Source organism: Lampetra fluviatilis, chromosome 24, assembly GCF_964198595.1.
Source record: "Lampetra fluviatilis chromosome 24, kcLamFluv1.1, whole genome shotgun sequence".
NCBI classification, from domain to species: Eukaryota; Metazoa; Chordata; class Hyperoartia; order Petromyzontiformes; family Petromyzontidae; genus Lampetra; species Lampetra fluviatilis.
Genome location: NC_136298.1, coordinates 12063300 through 12085948, shown reverse-complemented (window position 1 = coordinate 12085948; position 22649 = coordinate 12063300). Strand labels below are relative to the sequence as shown.

The following is a 22649-nucleotide window of genomic DNA, read 5'->3' as shown; positions in this document are numbered from 1 at the left end:
ACCGGCAAGCCAATCCCCACGTGAACCCTCTGGCTGTTATTACACATCTATATTGCCAAAGCTATGCTACCATTACCCCCATAGACACAACACCGAGTGGCACGAAGAGGGTTATAACCATCACAATAAATAACCAATGTCTCTTTTTGTCCCTTCACAAATAAAAAAGTTTTTTTTACACATCCCATCAGTGATATGGGCTTTTGGGGAGCGCATAGAAATTCGGCAGCATCAGTTCAACGCAAGAAAATTATGCACTAGTTATGATGTTCAGTGTCTCATCGGCAGAGATTCTGTGGAAATTATGCAGTCCTGGAAGGTCGTGTGGCTGATGGGATGTGTGAAGGAGGCAAATTCTGTCTGTTAAATTGATTGCGTGATTTCTGTTTGCAACAAGGAGGCTCATGGTTTGTGTTGCGAGCACGGCAGGCTTGGGCTGACCGCCACGCTTTGGACCGTTGTGCGACACTTGTTCTGAACAAAACAGGATCAATCTGCATTCATAGTGGAGCATTCATAGTGGAGGAATGCGATGAGCTATACTGCTCTTTTTCACAGATGTCCAGTAGGCAGTAAAACAACAAAGCAGCGCGATTTTCAACGTGTTTTATTTACTTGGGTTACATGAGCATGAGCGTTACGTTGTTGACATTGTAGCGGTTAGTCTGTACGAGTCTGCAGAGCTATCGTGGAGATGAACTCTTCAAGAACGGCGGCGATTGCACTTCCCTCAGGTGGACTCCAGCAAAGTGAAACTCTCAACTAACTTTTTGTTTTAGATGTTTGCCGTGTGCAGAGTACCTGGCCGACGGTGCGTACATTTTTTAAATTTTAATTTTCTCATCGATGTTGAACATTTGCTCGACTTGGTCCCTGAGCTCGCTCTCTGACCAGGTGGTAAAGCGGCAGAGTTGGGGTGCCCGGCACCAAACGGGAACAATTCTGACAAATATAAAGAATCCCCACTCCCATTTCCTACGCTGTGGAGTAATGTGCCGCCAATGGTAAAAAGGTTAAAGGTGCAGCCCTGCAATGTCTTGCTCGGGCCACTGCTGGCGGGGAAGGGCCTCCACTCAAGGGAGGTCTAGAGATGTTCTCTCGAGGGTGTGTGGCCGACTTTCTTCACGCTGGCCGAATGCTTTAGAAAAGGTGTGAGCACCCACACGTTACCCCGACACACGTGACCTGCCAATCGCTGCTGCGTGGACCTGCGGGGGAGATTTACAAAACCTTGGTGCCCATTGTCTCAAGTGCCGGGCCAAGACGGCGGCGATCTGGCGACCTCTGGATTGCACGTCGAGTGATGAGCAAACCATCACAGTACGGCAGCTTCCTACTAGCAATGGGGCAGATGAACAATTTTGATGTTCATTGTGCGTCAGTTATTCCTTTCAAAGGTTAGACTCTCCAACTGGTCTTTGGGTAATGTATTTGGTGGTCAAATCCGCAATGAAAGGGAACAACACGGCGAACAAGTTCATTCTCCCTGATGAGCGTGCTGATCTGAGAATCCAGTAACATGGTGGTTTCTCCTCCAAAGTCTTTAACTTAAGACTTTTTTGTTGAAATGAGACTTCACATGGATTCGAGTGCATATTGTGTGCACCTTTAGGATGATGAAAGTCCACAAAATCACCTGGAGCGATGACGCGAGCGCATCTGCAAGAGCTTCGGGGCTTGTTGCATTGCGAGGCCACGAGAGATGGTGGCGTCCTGGGGAGGCCTTCATCCAGCAGTGGATTGGTCATGGTTGACGAGGTTGCTGATGATCTTTATCATGGCCCGGCTACTACACAATGAACACTGTAGACTACAAAACGTAACCATTTGTTGTGCGTATATAATGAAATAATTTGTTAGTCATCACGAGTTCCTAATAATTGTTATACAGACATTCAATATAAATATATGCAATGAGGCAGTCTATCATCTTGCATTGAACACTGTGCACGCATATGTAAAGGTGCAATCGATATATATATGAAAGGGGCAACGCAGCAAGATGTAAGAAGACGTGATGAGCAGAGCTAAGGAGAGACCACCGGTGGAGGGAGGAGGGAGTCGTGGAGGGCGAGGCTGGAGTTTGGATCGAGATGTGAGCACGGCGCGTGCAACTGGAGTAGAAGAGGCGCGGTCTAGAAGCTCCGTGGGGAGAGAGAAAGCACGAGCAGCTGACCGCGTGCGAAGATGGAACCTCGTAGCTTGAGAGGAGGAAGGGGGGGGAGAAGGAGAAGAAGCAGAGGAGAGTCGCAGCGGTGGGCACTGCCGTCATGGCCAGGAGCTCTGGGAAACGTTGCAGCGTGGCTTGGCACCGTCCCCACCACGCTCAGGGTCCCTCCGGTGCCAGCTGCTTCCTCGGGCCATTGCGCCCTCTCCGCCGTCCTCCCTGGTTCAGTCGTCTCTTTGGGTGCGGAAATAAATGAAAATTTAAATGTGGGATTTAAAAACAAAATGCAATGTGACAGTGCGTTGTGTTCGGCGCCGAAGTGATCATCGGATTACTTAAAATGTATGCAACTATACTCTTTGGTTCTTTCGGTAAAGTCATGTAGGTACCGAAAAAACCAAAGAGTATGGATCCCTGCAGTCACGAAAACTTCAAATATAGATTGTATGCAACCATCTTAAGAGGCCAAGGTGCAGCGCTGTAAATTCTTGGCCACGCCATTGTTGGCGGAAGGACCTCCACCCTCGGGGGCTGTCGAGATGTTCTCTCGTGGGAATTTGGCCTCTCCGCTTTCCAAGCTAATGACGAATGCGTTCTGATAGGTTACCCTGTCTGGAAATAAATCAGGTGGAAAGATGTTAAAAAACCAAATACATTCCTTTTGCAAAAGGTATATATTTCGTGTTTGAACGTCTTAACACATTCTGGTTTATTGCCAGAAAGGGTAAAACATTATTCTTAGACTTCATAATTTTTGACGCTGGCAAAAAGGTCCCGCAGATACTAATGACTTCGTGCCGAGTCCACAGTGAGTGTGCTTCTGTGCAGTAAAAAGGTTCCGTCGTCAGCATTTATGTCACCTTTTAGAAGGCGGAGAAAAAAAATTCAGACTCGAGAAAACCACGATTTGCTTTTCTTCTGAAACTCTGCGGCCGTTTCTTAGCCAAATCTAAACACAAACCCTCGCTTTGGCTGCACTGCCGCCGCCACGCGCCACGTCTAAGACTCCCTGGCATAGCAACACCTCGAGTCGGGGCGGTAGCCCAGTAGTTGACGCCCTGCTCTTTGAGCCCGGTGACCCGAGTTTGATGCCTGGCCACGGCTCTCTGCATGTGCCGCGTAGGCGTGGGGAGACAAAGGCGGCCTGGCGCGGCGCTCTGGCCACATCACCCTCTCGTGCGCCGTGCCGGCCTTCATAGGTGCTACTCGCCAACAGCACTTGGCCCAACAGTCTGTTCAGACTACACGGTGGAACTTTGTCTCGGTGTCTGCGTGGGGAGCAGTGCTGAGTGGTTTACGCGCCGTGCTCCCGTAGCGCACCCACGAGTGGGGGCTGGAGGGGGAGTGATCGTCCCCTCCCCCTCGGGGCCCCGAATATTGGTATTGATATTTAGCAGAGAAAGACAAGTAATTATATACTTACTTATTGACGTAGGGCTCCATTACAAGGCTTGAAATTTCTGGACCACTATCCCCTCCCCCACCTTGGAAAATGTCTGTATCAGATTCTGTTGTACTACGAACAATGGCCACGTGAATTCGAGTCCCAGCCACGGTTAACGTCAATGGTGCTCATTATCCCCTTGATCCGTGTAGCCACCTCTTGTCTCTTTATGGCGCTTATTGGGTTTTACCATCATCGAAGTTCCATGGATCGGGAGCATTTTGCGCTGCTTCAGGGGCATCTGCTGAGACTTCTGCTTGAGTGCTGGGGGAGAGAAACGGAGAGAGCGGCAGAAGGATTTGACTAAGAGGCAACTGGTTTTGCGAACAGCGATGAAGAGATGTGTAGATGCTTCACGGCGAAGTGGGAAACAATTTTCTCCGACTCTATTTCAGCAGTGGCGGCTCTCGGCATAAGCAACCAAGTAAAATATAACGGCCCCAAGTAGCTAAAGGGGGGCTCAGGACTCGTGACAACATCCGGTTGCACCAAATATCAACTCAATTACACATCCGAATGAACACAAGCCAATTCACATAAAACGGTACATTTATCTGTCTCCACGTCACTCAATCTCTGTCTCCTGTCCATCGCTTGTTGTCTTGTTTGAGTCTCTCCCCTCCCATTACCACCTCTCTAACTTTGGTCCAAATATTAATCGTCTCTGCTACAACTCTATCACTTACAACTCTATAGTTATCATCTGGCCAGGAGTTCACGAATTGAAAGGGAGGGCCCTCGAATTTAATTAATTATTTGTGTGGAGGGCTCCCAATGGCAGTGCCACCAATGCTGCACAGGACCTGAATGAGATGTCACACGTGGCCATCGGCTCGGCTGATTAGAACCACAGCGCAGCTCTTGACGAAGGTTTGTACATTCTTCAAAAGTGCTACAAATAGCCGTCGGTTTCCTCTGCTGGCGATATTAAAACAACGATCACGAGCAACACTCCACAAAGGCCGACGACGGTGATTGTGCGAGCTTCCGTCGTTGTCGTGTTGCGGGCATGCCGACGATTCCCACGTGTGCCCGATTGTGTAGAAAGCGTGCTTGATGTGTGCGTCGTATTTATAATGAATGTTGTTTTTGCTTATGTTGTGCATTCGCAGGTCGATGAGTTTTGTTCATTTCGATGCCCATTCGTTAATTTACGATGTGGGCTGCAGAGGGGAACCGCAGAAAACAATCACAGTTGTACTCTACTTCTATGACCCCCACATAATACGCTGCCCTTCCTCAACAGTCCGCACTGACCAGCGTGGTGAAGTATGGCCAAATGACCGCCACGTCCCGCACACGGCACGAGCAGGCGCTCATCCAGCAGTAGATGATCAAATCGAGTCATCTGCTGCAGGCCAGGTGTTAATAACCTTCGAGTATAATTGTCAAGATTCGGCCGTTCTGTGCTGACATCAAAGCCGGATATAGAGCTCTGCAACGACCTGCGGTTCGCGGGACGTGTGTGATAATGCCAATTGCGGTGGCTGGGACCCTTTCAAAGGTCCCCCTTTAGAGAAAGGATAATAAATCTCACGGGGCTTACGGCTTCAAAAGGTTACCGAATTCAAGTTGAATCGTAATGCTTTCATAAAAAGTGAGTAAATCTGCTTCTACCTACAGCACAGTAATTGTATTTGGGGCGCATGGCGTTTTTCCCCAAAATGAATTTCCACTTCTTGCTTCGTGTGGGCACAATTCCCCCATTTGCTCGCGGGCCACTGCCGGCAAACGAGAGGAGACCTCTGAGGGCCCCTGGCCTCCCTCTCCCACGCCTGTCGACCACGTTGGAAGACGTCGGAGTTGACCCACCCTCTCTACCCCAAAGATTCCCCGTATAGCCTGAACAGACTGTTGGGGCAAGTGCTGTTAGCGGGTAGCGCCTATGAAGGGCAGAACGGCACACGAGGGGGTGGGTGGCCAGCATCACGACAGGCCGCCTTTGTCTCCCCAGTGGCGACGTTTTTACGCACCGCACCAGGTACTCATTTGGGGCTGAGTCGACCTAGGGGAGGACCAGGAACGGATCAGATAATCGTCGCTGATGTTGGCCGTGAGCGGGAATTGAACTCGGGTCACCAGTTTCGTAGTGCAGCGTAGCGCTAACCGCTACACCACCGCTCCCCCACTACCCACCCTTTACCCCACCACCACTACCACCACCACACATCCTGCCGATCGACTGACAGTGATGTACCCTTTTTAAATGACTGCGTTGTCTCTCTCTCTGCTTGTGTGTATGTATATGTGTCTCCGTGTCTGTGTTATCTCTCTCTGCTTGTGTATGTCTATGTGTCTCCGTGTCTGTGTTTTGTCTCTCTCTCAAATTTAGCAATCTTTGGAAGAACGTAATCAACCAGGTAGGGTGTTGACTGTTGTGTTAGCCGACTCTCTGTGTTGTATTGCATTGTATTTTTAAGTTTACTAGGTTTGTTTTCTCACGCATTCGTACCTGATGACGATTGCTTGTGTTGCAATCGAAACGTCGTAGGCTATTATTTAATTTATTTTCTTTCGACGGGACTTTACCGAAAGGACCAAAAAGTAATTCCTGCAGTCACGAAAGCTTAAAATCATACTTGTTCCGTGTTTAATTGTGTCGTCCTTGCCCCGCACCTCCGATTAGCGCGTTTGGCTACGTGCGGCGCGAGAGAATCCCAACACGCAGCACATACATCTCAATAACAACTGCGAGATAAATTTCGATTTAAAGCTTTCGTGACTGTAGGAATTCATCTTCTTGGTTCTTTCGGTAAAGTCACATAGAAGGGAAATAATAAAATAATAAATATAAAACATGATAAAATAATTCTCACGACGTTTCGGCCACAACGCAAGCAGCCGTCCTCAGGTGAAGAACAGGTCTGTCGGAAAGACAGACCTGTAAAGTCACGTAGACAGCTGTCTTTCCGACAGACCTGTTCTTCACCTGAGTTCGGCTGCTTGCGTTGTGGCCGAAACGTCGTGAGAATTATTTTATAATGTTTTATTTTTATTATTTTATTATTTCCCTTCTACATGACTTTACCGAAAGAACCAATAACAACTGCGAGATATTTGACGCGGACGAGCTCGGGCGACGATTCCGCGGCGCGTGCGTGCGCGCGCTACCGGGCGCGGTGCTCGCCGTGACGGTGCCGCTCCACTCGCTCCAGTGGCCCCTGCCCCCCGAGGAGGAGGACGAGGAGGAGTGGCGGCAGCGCAGCTCCACGTGGTGGCGCGTCCCGGCACGCAGCCCGTACAGGCCGTACGTCACCTGCGTGCCCACCTCCTTCATCTGTCCACGCACGCACGAATAACAAAGACGCCACCCCCCGTGTAGCCTTCATAGGCTGTTGGGGCAAGTGCTGTTAGCGAGCACCTATGAAGGGCGGCACAGCACACGAGGGGATGGGTGGCCAGCACCACGCCCGATCGCCTTTGTCTCCCTAGTGGCGATGTTTACACACCGCGCCAGGTACTCATTTGAGGCTGAGTCGACACTGCAACACACACACACACACACGACCCATCCACCATCCACACAAACACCCCCCGTGTAGCCTTTTACAGACTGCCGGGGCAAGTGCTGTTCACGAGTAGCACGGTTGGCTGCAGTTCGGTGGCGATATAAGTTCAATCTACGAACGGCACACCTAGGGGGTGGGTGTCCCGGCCGCTTTTGTCTCCCCAGTGGCGATGTTTACTACACACCGCACCAGGTACTCATTTGAGGCTGAGTCGACCTAGGGGAGGCCCAGGAAGGGTTCAGATAATCGTCACCGGTGGTGTTGGCCGTGAGCTGGACTAGAACTCGGGTTGCCGGGTTCGTAGCGCAGCGTAGCGCTAACCACTACACCCACCGCTCCCCTAAGACACGCACGCAGGTCGTGGTGACACTTCGGCGTCGTCGTCAGCCGTGGTCAATCCGCTGCCGCCACCACCTCGTTGTGAGCTTGCGAAACGACGATCCGCCTTGCAGCGGCACATCGCTCCATCTCCTCGAAGGAGGAACTCTAAGGCACGTTCCCTCCTTTGGCTGCCGCTATGTCGTTAGTCTCAACCACAGCATCATTATCCTTCCCTGCGAGTGACGGTGTCCCGCCCACGTTGTTTTATTGCGACAACCTTTCCAATGTCACTTTCGTATCATCATTTTAAATGTTGGTTGACTTCTTCAGCCCCTGTGGTTCACGGCAGGACAATCACAAACCTGTCAACCCCGTTTCAGTGCCTACCTTATTACAGACCAATTCAGAACTTATTGGTCATCCCGTGACCTTATAAATCTCAACGTTCACCCGACAAAGCCTCATCATAAGGGGGAAACACAAACAAATAAAAATGTTTGTCCATATTGCAACGGCTGTACGCCGTGTCGACCTACAAACTCAATTTTCCTGCACAAGAATACGGGGTAAACCGTACGGGTTTACAACTGTGCGATCAAATTTTGATTTAAAGCTTTCGTGACTGCAGGGATTCATCTTCTTGGTTCTTTCGGTAAAGTCACGTAGAATGGAAATAATAAAATAATAAAAATAAAACATAATAAAGTAATATAATATAACGTTTTATTTGTATTATTTTATTATTTCCATTCTACGTAAAATAATATAATATTATGTTTAATTTGTATTATTTTATTATTTCCATTCTACGTGACTTTACCGAAAGAACCAAGAAGAAGCTGTGCGATCATCTCACCTGCCAATCAGACGCGCCGTGCCTGCGGTAGCGCAGCTGGAACTGCAGCGGGTAGAAGGAGGGGTCAGCGGCAGAAGGGTACGTCCAGCTCACGTACAGCTGCTTGGGGTATTTGGGAGGCCCAACCACAAGCACGTTGGCTGGCGGTGGTGGTTGCGCTGTAACAACATACGGGCACGACGATTATCACTTCACCCGTAGAGACGATTTAAAAATCACTTTTCTTTTTAACCAGGTAAAGCCCACTGGAGCTATTGAGCTCTTCTTCAGAAGCAACCTGGCCACAAATGTTTGGGTTTTTCCCTACTATGAGGAAGGTTATGCCCTGCAAATAATTTTTTTACCCATGTCTGCCTTTCAAGAGACTTCCTGTCTCTATGGGCATGAAGCAGCTTCCATAGAATGAAGCCCAACTACCCATGACCACTGCCGTTTTTGGTCCGTGCGGGTGAAGGCGCAGCCCTGCAATTGCCTGCTCACGCGACTGCTGGTGGAAGGAACACTGGAGGTGGAACACGAGAAAAGCCCCTCGAGAGTGGTACAGGATTATATGCTGGCCAGGATTCTTAGAAGAGGTGGGAAACCCCCCACACTTTACTCCCACGACCTACCCATTATTCACGGTGACGGTGATGCACCCCTGTGCACTGCTGGGTCGTCAGAGGTGGCAGGGGGGGGGAGGTTAAGAAATGGTCTCGTTGTTACAACTTCCACGCCAGGCTATTGAACCGGCGACAGCGTCCAGTGTGCTGACCATTACAGTCCAGTGTGTTAACCAATCCAGTCCAGTGTGCTGACCATTAACACAGCGGCCAAGGCTGTAAACGTCAGTCTGACGATGACGATCGTCGGCGAGGGAAGGTCACCCGCGCCCTCGCATGTTTCACCAAACGACGGCAAGACCGACCGACGTTCATGGGGTCGACGGACAGCACCGCCGAGGTGGCGTTGCCCAGCAGGTTGTGGGCGACCACCCAGATCCTGTACGTCACGAACAGGTAGAGGTTTTCCCGTCGGAAGAAGCACGAGTTGGCCCCGCTTGTCTCGTAGTCCTCGCACTCGGCCTCCGTGCCGTCTCTGCCGTGAGATGAATACAGAAGAGTTCAACATTGGAACCTCATTTGCCAGTAGAAAATATGATAATTGGTTTTTTACCCTTCTATCTGCTGTCTCGGGTGTGGACCAATCAACTTCAAGGACAGTGCATACATTATCAGAGTTATGTTTTTTGTTTGCATTATGACTGCAGGTATTGTGGTCTATGCAAACATAACTCCTTGTAAAAAAGGTGTCCGTTTTGTTGCCAGATAGAAGGGTAAAAAAGCAATTATCAAAGAAGAGTTCGTTGAGGCCCTTCGAGGGAGGGGGCATCGCAAGGCCAACATTTATTTGGCAGATTTGGAATCGTGTGCGTTTACATTCTGATGCACTGCATTTGTTTCGTTGCCCGTGATCCTCCGAGACAACACTTGATGATGCGTTAGTTTATTTCTGCACTGTCAAGAGCCCCGTAGTTTACATGGAGTGCTCTTGCCAATAACACCCACTGGCTCGGCAGTATTTGTTTAACAAGACCGACTGCCTTCGTAGATGATTAGCATTGCACACGTAGTGGGATTGCATTGGAACTAATGGTCAAAAAAACAGCAGTGGCGAATATACAACTCAATAATAATAATCTGCAGCCATTAATAAATCAAATACTGGAAGAAGCCCTCCCCCATATCGTGTCAGCCGTGGGTGTTGTTATGACCATACTTCCCCACACTTTTCATTGGTGGTATCTCTCTCGACTGATGCTCGTGGCTGGGAATCAAACCTAGGTCACAGGACTCAAAGCGCAGCGCGCTATACACCGCACCAGGACCGCAAATATACCACTGGACAGGGAGTGTGTGATGTGCTGTTGGTGCCAATCTGGTCGGTGATCTGCCCCGGTGGGCCGTAATGGGGTAACGGGCAGAGACAGATCCGAGGAGGGTTAAGCTCCAGATTTAGGGTCGCACACAAATCGATCCAGAGAGGGGGGAGATGGACCAAGGGTGTTTAGCGAGGCGTCCGCAGTAAACAACCGGGACGAACGGTCCCTGCCAGCGCCAGAGAGAGCAGCTTCGCCCTAAATATGTGATCAGGAAGTCACAATTTACATGCCGCTGCTGTCGATACGGAACCGTGAGAGGCAGTGGCATTGGTTAACGAACTGCGCTTTGAACGTCTGGGCCCAGCCACCCCAATCACCCCCACCACCCCCACACCCCTCTACCAACCCGCACAGTGCAGCGTGAAGCATGGTGGAGCAACCCCCGCGTCCAACACGGTGGCCGTGTGGCTCTACAAAGACCATCAAGGGGAAGGGGGTGTATGTACTCTTAGTTTTTTCGGTAAAGTTACGTAGGTAAATAAATGAAATGAAAATAAATGTTTATTATTTTATTTTTTATTAATTTTAATTAAATTTTTTTACCTACGTGACTTTACCGGAAATTAATTTTTATTATTTTATTTTTTATTAATTTTTATTTCATTTTTTTACCTACGTGACTTTACCGAAAAAACTAAGAGTATGAATCCTTGCAGTCACGAAAGCTTCAAATCTAGAAGGGCGATTGAGGGTTCGCATTATGTATTTGTTTGTTTTGGTTTACGCTGCGGGTGGAGGCAGCGGCCGCCACCGGCTTCTTGGCTGTGGCGAAGGTCATTGCGTGGACCTGCGGCATCAAACTGCTTCACCCGTCGCCGAGGCAGGCGCGCATCACGATCTCGAGGGTCGATGGAAGAGGGGAGCTCGATTTGGGGGGCCTCGTTTGGGTGCTCGGGGTCAAGGTTGGGTTGCCGAGGAGTGGGTGCTCGAGATGCTGTCTTGGCGTTGCGCCCTCACACCTCGCTTGATACTCTCGGCAAAATGAGTCACAAGAGATACGCGAACAATGCCTCCTTCGCCTCTCTCTATCTCTCCACGTGGGTGTTTTTTTTAGTTTTAACACATATCCAATCAACCACACGGCCTTCTGGGAATGTATAAAATGAGCAGCATTGATCCAGTACTGCACTACAAGCAAACTCTGGATAAAGTTCTCAACTTCCAGTCTCAGGAGCTGAGTCAGGCTCACTACAAAATCAATGATCGGGAACTGCCAAATCTCAAATGTTCAACGCTAAATTCTTACGTAAAAAAACAATTCGAAAGACATTGGTTATATATTCCTTGAGTCTTTCGGTAAAGTCACGTAGATAGGTTTATTTTAACCTATCTACGTGACGTAGAAGGGAAATAATAAAATAATAAAAATACAACACTAAAATTCTCACGATGTTTCGGCCACAACACAGCCGAAACGTCGTGAGAATTTATTGTTTATTTTTATTATTTTATTATTTTCCTTCTACGTGACTTTACCGAAAGACTCAAAGAATATGAATTCCTGCAGTCACGAAAGCTTGAAGTCAACATTGATTCTATGTCATTTATATTCTCCACGAGGACGCTTATGCTTGTTTTGTAATTATACAATTATTGCGTCAAACGATAGAATCGATGTCTTAAACAGAGGCTCCTTGCCAGCAACATCTGGCAGTTCACTGGCATTGATTCAAGTGAGCCTGCCTGCTGATGAGTCAAACGCCGTTCCGCAGTGTTGCTTGCGCTGATTCAATGCTGCTCAAGTTGTGCGCCCCTCGAAGAAGACTGTGGGTGCTGATGGGATGAGTCAAGCAGACTTGTGTTTATTTGTTGTTGTGTGGTGGGAGACCGCTACGTGAACTAGAGACACTGCTCGTTAACTTGGTCTCTTGGGAGAATAAAACAAATATACGACCCTTTGACATTATTTTTCATTGTGAGTTTAAGCATGAAAGTCCAGGTTGAGAATATGAAATTGGATTATTTTTCCTTCTCGGCACGCAGTTTGCTGGGCGGTGACTCCCACGCCTCTGGGCCCGCGTTGGAAAAGGCGCCCTGCCCACTCTGGTCCTGTGGACGCCTGCAGGGCGAACAGCGGCCAGGCCGTGATATTTGAGGTCCGCTCTGGGCGTGAGGGAGTGAGGGTCTCCCGTGATGCGTTATGCCAGGGTGTGCGTGGTGTGCGTGGTGTGGGTCTCACGTGAGACGGTACGCCAGGGTGTGCCTGGTGTGGATGTGGGTCTCGCCCGAGGGTCTCCACGTGCACGTCATGTCCTCCGACAGCTTCGAGCGGCACTGCAGCTCCGTCGGAGCCGTGGGGGGCTCTGCGGGCGGCAGGTCGCGACGTGAACAACGTTCCGAAAACAAAACCTTGAACCGCGTTACTTTGGCCGAGTCTCAATCCCGCGGCACCCGGTAGGCGCTTGGCTCGATCGACTTTTTGCTGCATTCGCCATTCTCTCACGCGCTGCGAAGAAGTGGCACTGTGCCCCAAAACTGTCGCCCGTTGTCTCTCTCTCTCTGTAGAGAGAGCCACGGAGAGAGACTCTCTTAAATTTTTGATCGCCGGCGCGATCTCGCACCTTCCCCCCGGCCGGTGCGATGGCTCCGGCGGGCGGCGCCACACCAGGGCGGCGGCGGTGCCTCCTGGCGCAGCGCGCCCTGCCACAGCCAGTGGCAGCGGTTGTGGGTCACTCGCAGCCAGCGGTAACTCAATCCTGAATGCGTTTGTGTTAAAGGCAGACCCTCGACTGTCTCTGTACATTGTACCCTGATGGCCATTGTGTGTGTGTCGTAGCCCGCCACTCTTTATCTGTGCCGGCCGCTCTCCGCGTCTCTCTGCTTCTGCGTCTATCTCCACGTCTTGATGTCTCTTTGTGCATCAATGTCTCTCTGCCGTCACCCCTTTGTCTGTCTGTGTGTGTGTCTCTCTCTCCACGTCTTGATGTCTCTTTGTGTATCAATGTCTCTCTGCCGTCACCCCTTTGTCTGTCTGTGTGTGTGTCTCTCTCTGCACGTCTCCGCCTGTCTTTCTACCGTGGCTCTCCGCGGCTGCCTCTGGCTCCCCGCTGTTCTCTATATCGTATCACCCCAACCCACAGAACACTCCACAATCATCCTATTCCAATCTGGGGAGCCATTACAATATCGCCACACGGTCTCCAACAGCGAATGGGGTTATCCACGCCGAACCTTCCCATCTCAACTCATTACAGTCTCCGTGCCCCCCCCCCCCCATTGCCCCCTACTTTAGCAGCCAAGGCCTTTTCTTGACACGATACAATTTGGATTTATGGAGCGTGTAAACGCACCTGGAGATAGCCGCGCGATGCAGCGGGACTCGTGTGCTCCGGCCCCCCTCTCTTCTTCTCTCCCCCGTGTGCTTCCTTTGCCAGACTCCCGCCAGCCACCCACCCACCCACTCACCTTCTGCCCGCGCGAATGTCTTCACCCCTGTAAAGCGTCTTGCGATGCAGTTGCATTTAGACACGGCGTGCATTGGAATTGTGTGTTGTTGTTCATCAGGAGGGGACATGGCGGGGTGTGTGTGTGAGTGTGCGGTACACGTGTGCTCGTGTAATAGATTTGACGGTCAGTCCGAGCAGAGGAGGAGAGGGAGGACTTAAACCCGAACTTTAACAGGGGCAGGGAGTCAAGTGCTCTGATGGCCCGGGGTTAGAGTTCAAACTATGGGACCACGAGACAGGCCCAATGCCCCCCCCCCAAGCCCGCTTCCGATATCACGGAAAATCTGCCGAATGGCAACGGAACCGCTTTTAAAAAAAAATCCACCGACGGCGACACAAAAGTTGTGGCGAGCACGGCTCACCACACCAACCACGGACTTCACAACGCACAGCGACCTGGAGACGTTTACATCACCAACATGCGGAGGAAGTGGGGCTACTCTAGCAACCCACTCACTCACTCACACTCCCACTCACCCAGTCACACACTCACCCACCCACCCACGCATTAATTCAACTCACGTGGAGCGAGAGTGGGCAGGTCAGAAGTCAACGTGCACAAGAGCGCACGTTGACAGGGGCCAGGGGACATCTCTGACCCAGCCGCCTCCCGCATTGAGGAGGCCCTCTTCGGGGCTACGGACCGAGCCACGTCAACGTCATCATCATGAGCCCGATACTAAATAAACATATATGACTGTGGTGACAGGACGCGAAAACAAGAAGATTGAAATATAAACAAAACTATTAATATACCCAGTAATTAATTGGTCATGAAAAGCAACCAGTCGACCCGAGATCGATTCCCGTTCACGGCCAACACCGGTGACGATTATCTGAACCGGTCCTGGGCTTCTCCTAGGTCGACTCGGTCTCAAATGAGCACCTGGTGCGGTGTGCAAACATCGCCGCTGGGGAGACAGAGGAGGCCGGGCGTGGTTTTGGCCACCAACCCCCTCGCGTGCCGTCTGTTGAGGCTACACGGGGGATCTTTGTCTTTATGTGGGGGGAGGGGGCGGTGTGGGGGGGACAGCTGAAACGGCTCGACGTCATTTCTGGGATTACCGCAGGATGTTGAGAGCTCGTCGCGAGACGCTTTTGTGTCTCTCGCCGCTCAGCAGCAGCAGCAGCAAAGCAGAACAGAGAGAGACAAACGACAGCGCCTCGCGCAGCAGCAGCAGCAGAGAAGCAGAGAGCAGCAGCAGAGAGGAGCAGCAGAGAAGCAGAGAGCAGCAGCAGAGAGGAGCAGCAGAGAAGCAGAGAGCAGCAGCAGAGAGGAGCAGCAGAGAAGCAGAGAGCAGCAGCAGAGAAGTAGAGATCAGCAGCAGCAAAGTAGCAGCAGCAGAGAAGCAAAGAGCAGCAGCAGCAGAGAAGCAGAGAGCAGCAGCAGAGAAGCAAAGAGCAGCAGTCCCACTGCTGGGTGCTCGTGCAGCGGCCCTTGGGGGTGCAGCTGCGGCGCCCTGCGCTACGAACCCGGCGCTGTGGGTTCGGCTTCCCGGCCACGGCGAACATCAGTGGCGGATGACCTTGACCGGTTATGGGTTAACTGCGGTCTTATGAATGAGTATCTGATGCGATGCGTAAACATATAACTATTGGGAAAGACAAAGATGGCACGGGCGTGGTGCTGGACACAGCATTCTCCCGTGCGTCGTCGTTCCGGCCTTAATAGGTGCTCGCCAACAGCACTTTCCCCAACAGTGTGTACGGCTATAAGGGGGATCTATAAGGGTGCCACGTTTATGAGATGTTAACTACCTCTCCTGGTGTACAGGAGGCCGCCTGCTATACAGGAGGCCGTGGGTTCGATCCCGACCCTGACGCCTGCTATATATTTTGAGTTTGCATGTTCTCCCCGTGGTCACGTGGAATTTTCTCCTGGTCCTCCGGTTTTCCCCTCCACATTGAGACACGTGCGTTTAGAGCATTTTTTTCGATAAATGTCCACATGTTGATAAGCTACTTCATTGAGCTATCATTTGTGATAGTCAGGTCGCTACTGAAGAAGAGCTATACAGCTCAGTGGGCTTTACCTGGTAAAATAAAAAAAAATACTTTAATAGTTTCGCATGTCTTTGTTCTAAGGGTTCGTGTTGTCCTCACCATTGTTACTTTGCACGAATTCTGGCCCTAGGCCAGATGCGGAGGGGATTGCATCGTTTCAAGTGGACGAGCCGCGGAATTGTGTGTCGAGTTCTGGTAATGACAACAATATCCTTTATTTATGCTCGGATGAAAGTCCATTGCAACTGGAAGCCTCCTTTCTTTTTTAATGGAGCTTTGGGACAAACAAGCACGAGCATCAACTATGACGAGTTGCCGCTGATTCCTTACGGGGCACATTGAACAAGAACAACAACAACAACCGTGTAACAAGAAAAAAGTGCAACAGAAAACTTTACAGCAATGCGGCAAACAGGGTTACATCGAAACGATGCAGGGGATGAGCCAAATAAATTACGGGCAATTGAAAGTACACAATCGGGTTTTCAACAGCAGAGAGTGAAACTCGGAGAAGGCACAAACAGTCCTGTATTTGGGAATAATAATCAGAAGTTTATTATCCGAGTAAATTACCTATTGAGCTATAGAGCTATGTTTCAAGGGTGATTCAGCCTGCAGACGGACACGGCATCAAGAGTTAATGATCACAATAAGCCACGAGGTATTAGTGCACAAAGGACAAGTCCCTGGGCGTCAGCGTTGGACGAGCGAAATTTAAAAGACCTCTCTTCATGAAGCCCAAGCAACGAGTCTGATAACTCATCCAAGCGATACGGCAGCCTTAACCCTGCCTGGTTTCAGAGACTCACCGATTTAATTCCGTCGAATCGTGGGTGATTTGGTCATGGACCGATCCATGAATGTTTTTTGTAAACATATTCACATTCGCATGATTAACATTTGCAGCATTTTCAAATTTGACGATTGCGTCCCAATTGTATTGTTCGTATCTGGGCACAAACCCAAAGCAACCCGATCCACTGTGGTTCGCCCTCCTTCCGCCATCAACTGTGAGACTGCACCCAGACACATCACCCACTCTGGGGCACTCACTCAACAAATGCATCTCTCAGCCTCATTACCCCAACCGTTAACCCCCACCGCACATTTCCCAACATCCTCTTTCCGATTAACTACGCAATTCATTTCGGCCCCATCGCCACCTCGTGAACTTCCAGTTTTTTTTTTATGACGGTTTATTGTATTTTTACCAGATTAAGTCCATGGAGCAACTATGGCTTTTTTTCAGAAGCGACCCGGCCACAAATGATACCCTAACGAAACGGCGTATCACGTGGACATTTACAGCAGCAAAATACTCTAAACGCATGTTGATTCTAACTGTGGGGGGGCTGGAGGACCCGGAGAAAAATCATCGCTACCACTGCGAGAGAAAGAGAGAGAAAAGCATGCAAATATACAACAGGCGTCATGGGGTCGGGTTCGAACGCACGACCTCCTGCATACCAGGCGAGGTAGTTAACGTCTCGGGCGGGCCTGACTCACCGCCCACGTAGACCACGGAGCCGGCGAGCAAGACGTCTCCATCGCGATGCACGCACAGGAGGTTGTGTCCGCTGGGCAGCGAGGGCGCGAGCGCCGTCAGGGTCACCTGGGAGCGTCGCGCGTCCAGCACGCGGACTGCCGGCGCGCCCAGCGGGGTGGCGTTCAGAACCCAGCGCAGATCCGCGGCCCCCAGGCCCGCGCCGTCACGCACCTCGCACACGGCCGTGAGGTCGTGGCCCACGCGCACCGCGCTGTCCTGCGGCGAGACGCTGGCCGCGTTCTTGTACCTCGCTACGTTTGGGGGAGGTGGAGGTGGGGTGAAGGAGTGGGGGGGGGGGGGGCAGTGTTAATGAGGCGGAAAGGGTAAAGGTGCAGCCCTGCAATTTCTCACTCGCGCCACTGCTGGTGGAATGGCCTCCGATTTGGCACGGTTGGCTACGTACGGTGCGAAAGAAGTTCAACATACATACACGAGAGCGAGCTCCGTATTAGAAGCCCTTGCGGAGTTTGGCCTCGTCTTCCACGGTGACTTTACGTCTTAGAGGAGGTGGGGTTGGCCACGCTTTACCCCACCAGCGCGACCTGCTGATCAAGCACGGTCTGTCTACTCGGTGATGCTCCTGCTAAGTGGACACGCGATGCGAGATGGAGTTGAACCCGGCGACTTCTGCTTTGCAAGGTCCAGTGTGACACGACCCATTATATCGCGGCAGCATCCCTTCATGTCACGCCATGAGTTAAAACAATATCTTGATTTGAAGCTTTCGTGACTGCAGGAATCCATACTCTTTGGTTCTTTCGGTAAAGTCACGTGGGTAGAAAATAATATAAATCACGACGTTTCGATCGCAACGCAAGCGGTCGTCTCTCTCACCTGAAGACGGCCGCTGGCGTTGCGATCGAAACGTCGTGATGTATTATTCTGTCTACCTACGTGACTTTACCGAAAGAACCAAAGAGTATTACAACAATATGTACATGTATTTATATTGGGTTGCTATTATAATTAATAATAATTTTAAGCCCACTGCTTTCCACTGCTGAATGAAAGCCTCCCCATTTTGTGTTGGTCATAGGGGTTGTTTGACCATACTTCACTACGCTGGTCAGCGTGGGTTGGTGAAGGGTGCGCGCAGGACTGATTCACGTATCACTCGCCACTGATGTCAGCTGTGGCAGGGAATCGAACTTGGGTCGCTGGATTCGCGTGAACCACTCAGGCACCGCTCGACACCCCTGATTATGCTTTGTCTGAATTGTTCATCTAACAGCATTTTAATGCATTTATTGCTCAGCGCTAGCAAGTCAACTGAGTGCCATCATTATTAAAATAAAGCTTTCTAAATTATAATAATAAGCATGACATTTGTGTGACTTCATCTGTTAAATTATCACAAAGTGACCTTACAAATAATTGAGGCTACATTGAGGCATTTATTAGTTTATATATATGCACAGTATGTATACAGTACTCTATTTTAGTTGTTTTACCACATAATTGACTCATGATTCAAAGAAAAAAAATCCAAAATACTTGGTGGATTATTCTAAGAAATGCGACTATGTTTGGACACGTCCTGCTCTTGCGAAAGAGGCAAAAGGGGGCTTTCAAGACCACTTCAAAACAGCTGACATCGCTGCCTTAATTCCAACGAACCAATGGGGGGGGGGGGGCGGTGACATTGCAGAGGTTCGCGGTTCGAGCCTGGACGGCCACCCTGGTCGATACTGCGGGTGTAAAAACTATACAACTATTTTCTTCTAATTTTACCAGGTAAGGCCTACTGAGCTACGTAGCTCTTTTTCAGAAGAAAATTCTCGAAACGCGTGGTGATGGCGATTCTAAATATGGAGGGGAAAACCCTGAGGACTCAGAGAAAAATCCATGCAACCACGGGGAGAGAGACGTGCAAACTCCAAATATACAGCAGGCGTCAGGGTCTGGCTCGAACCCACTACCTCCTGCAAACCAGGCGAAGTAGCAAACATCTCGCCGCTGTATTAACCGTAGACAGTCCAAGCGCCGTCTGCTTCATAGTTGACCTCAAAGATCCCGTGACATCTTTCTGAACGAGTGGGCCACCGGCTGACGGCGACAGGGTTTTCCCGTTTGCAAAAATAAAAAAAACCGCAAATGACTCAGCTGGGATTACGCACAGCAGTCATCATCGTTCCCGTACTGGCAGTCGAATGTCCACCTGCAGGTCCGCTTCGAGCCGCCTTGTGCTGCACGTTCTGTTCACGTGACAAACCTTACTAATTGGCCGTGTCGGGTGGTGGCGGCTTTAACGACACGTTCATATTTTTACGCGATCTAATCCCACCAAAAGAACCTGTATTATGGACGATATTGGTCGCGAAAGCCTCCTCCTCGTACTCGGCGTTAAACTTTACCAACCATTTATCGATTTAAAGCTTTCGTGACTGCAGGGATTCATCTTTTTGGTTCTTTCGGTAAAGTCACGTAGAAGGGAAGTAATAAAATATTTTTTTTTATTTAAAATGAAACAAAACAATATAATAATATTATTATATAATATAATATAATTATTATATTATATGATTGCATTATGTTTTATTTTTATTATTTTATTACTTCCCTTCTACGTGACTTTACCGACAGAACCAAGAAGATTTACCGACCATCTCACCGTAAGCGTTGGCCAACGCTCTTCCGTGCAGGTGCAAGACGACGAGGGCCCATGCCGCCAGCTGGAGTCCGCTCTGCATGGCTGCCCACCTCTTTTTTTCTAGCCACTCCTTCACACAAACAAGACAAAGATCTAGATTTGAAGCTTTCGTGACTGCAAGGATTCATATTCTTAGGTGTTTTCGGTAAAGTCACGTAGGTAAAATTTTTAAATTAAAATTAATAAAAGTAAATAAAAATTAAATAAAAATCACGACGTTTCGGAGGCAGCACAAGCTTCCGTCTTCAGGTGGAACCGTCACAGCACGATAGCTGTATCAAGAGAGAGCTCTCACTTGATACAGCTATCGTGCTGTGACGGTTCCACCTGAAGACGGAAGCTTGTGTTGCCTCCGAAACGTCGTGATTTTAATTTAATTTTTTATTTTACTTTTATTCATTTTAATTTTTTACCTACGTGACTTTACCGAAACAACCTAAGAATATAAGACAAAGATCCACAGTGCAGCCTTAACAGGACTGCTGGGGCAAGTGCTGTTAGCGAGCACATGTGAAGGCAGGAATGGTACACGAGGGGGTGGGTGGCCAGGACCATGCCCGAGCGCCTTTGTCTCCCCAGTGGCGATGTTTACACACCGCACCAGGTACTCATTTGAGGCCGAGTCGACCTAGGGGAGGCCCAGGACCGGTTCAGATAATCGTCACCGGTGTTGGCCGTGAGCGGGAATCGAACCCGGGTCGCCGGGTTCGTAGCGCTAACCACTGCACCACCGCTCTCCACTCCTTCACAAGACACTCGCACACGTGGGCGGGCGTCACATTTCTCACACAATGATTTTGTCAACGTGCTCTGTGAAAAAAACAACGCAGATCAAACTGGTCACGGTGTAATCTCAGAATCGAAATGGCACCGAATAGCAAAATGTCAAACTCCGTTTGTGCCCCCAATGTTGTTGTTATTATAATAATTGGTGATGTATTATTTTTTATTTTATTTTATTTTTCTACCTACGTGACTTTACCGAAAGAACCAAAGAGGATAATAATTGCGGTACATAATATGTTAACTCATGGAGGAAGGCGACCCGATGTGATGTCGGTCATGGGAGTTGGATGAGCAGACACCACCACCACGTTGGGCCGTGTTGGTGGGCGAAGGGGAAAATCCCCAAGACTGGTTCAATATAATCATTCGCCACTGATGTCAGCCATGGCTACGAAATGAAACTCGGGTTTCCGCTTTCATAGCGCATGTGCCATGAATTGGACGACCACGCCGCTACAATGAGCTTGAGAATAATTCAAATGTCTAATGCGAATTACATCCTCGGATCCCAATGTGCAATGCATGAGAAGCAGGAAACAAATATAGATCCCACGGGCAACCGACCAAACTAAAGAGGGGAGGCCACTTTAGAGAGATGAGGTTTCAAAGCAGACAAACATATCTCGTGGGCGCTGCGAGACGACTGCGCACGAGAGGGAACGGATGGATGATAGACGATACGAACGGGACGGCGAAATCGAGACGGATATATTGTGTCGTTGAATCGCGACCCAGGATCATCAATTCATCATCGCCCGGTGGCAAATAGGAGCGCGGTGAGTTCACCACTCGCCAAATAGCAACTAAGGTGACGGTACCATTTGTTCAGTGGCTACGCTGACATCGCCAGCATCCTACAACGCAATGGGAGACACGTCTCCGTTGTCATCGGACGGGAGGTTCAATTTGTGCTCGTCATTTTCGCTCTCACAAATACACCGTGATCATGGGCTAAAGGCTAAAACGAATTAAAAAAGAGAAGTGCGAATAACGAATTATGTTTTTATTATTTCATTTAATAACGACGCTGTCGGAGCGAGTTAAGACCACCATCATCATGCCAACGATGGAGAAATTGGTTTGTAGTTTTGAGCACCCGTCTCGATTCTAATACGTAATTATTTTACATCAAGGATTACGATTGCGCTGATGTGGCGATGCTCGGACCCATGGTACGATAAGAGATCCACGACACTCGATTCGTCCCCTTAATAAAATATCGTTGTATCTTGATTATCATTGCTCATTTTTTTTGTCAAACATTTTAGTCACTCATAATGTCTGTGTGATACAATTACATTTCACAAAAGTAATAAAATTCCGAAAGAAAGAGCAATTTGTCCCCCATTCAATTAGTGCTAATTATTCAAAATTTGCCGGATAAGTTGACCGTACCATATTTGTGTGACGTGCATTTCGTAAATCAATTAATTATGCGCTGTGTAACTGACATAATGTGAGTTACACAGGATATATATATTATAAAGGTCCACCTGTTATCGGGCTTTCAGCGAGCTGCAGTTGGAAAACTATTGAACAATCTCTACGTCTACTCGAAGTCCATCAAACACAAAATAGGGAATACACAAAATCACAACGGTGAGAGGAAACTAATACGGTGATAATCGTCATGTCGTCACATCTAATATCGTTACGTACCATGTCGTGATCGTCGATTAGCACGGTTGGCTACGTACGGTGCGACAGACGTTTAACATACGTACGTACATACAAGTGACATTGCGGTAACCCCACGACAACTCACATTGTAAGAACACGCGGTAACATTGCCCACCGCCAGTGCAGAGACGGACCTTCAAACGACCGATGTATTCAATTGTCCAACGCAAAACGGTACTCACGGCGGAGCGGTGGTGGCTTGGGTGGTGAGAAAGCCGGCACGCCGAAACTCGACGCGACCTGGGGTATATATTGCCTCACCAGGACGCCCAGAACGACGAGATCATTTCCTTATTTTACAATGAGTAGAACGCTTTCG

General features: G+C 49.5%; 1 protein-coding gene across 1 annotated transcript; it reads right to left on the bottom strand.

Moving 5' to 3' along the window:
• Positions 1-592: 592 nt before the first annotated feature.
• Positions 593-22649, bottom strand: LOC144941173 (cytokine receptor-like factor 1). The gene is made up of 9 exons (XM_078867730.1): positions 22513-22649; positions 19826-19934; positions 17175-17465; positions 12398-12521; positions 9205-9374; positions 8298-8455; positions 6723-6888; positions 3802-3875; positions 593-2401 (listed from the first exon to the last, which is right to left on the bottom strand). Exons 2-9 carry the CDS (start codon positions 19902-19904, stop codon positions 2327-2329), a joined length of 1137 nt encoding a protein of 378 aa, XP_078723856.1. The 5' UTR covers positions 19905-19934; positions 22513-22649; the 3' UTR covers positions 593-2326.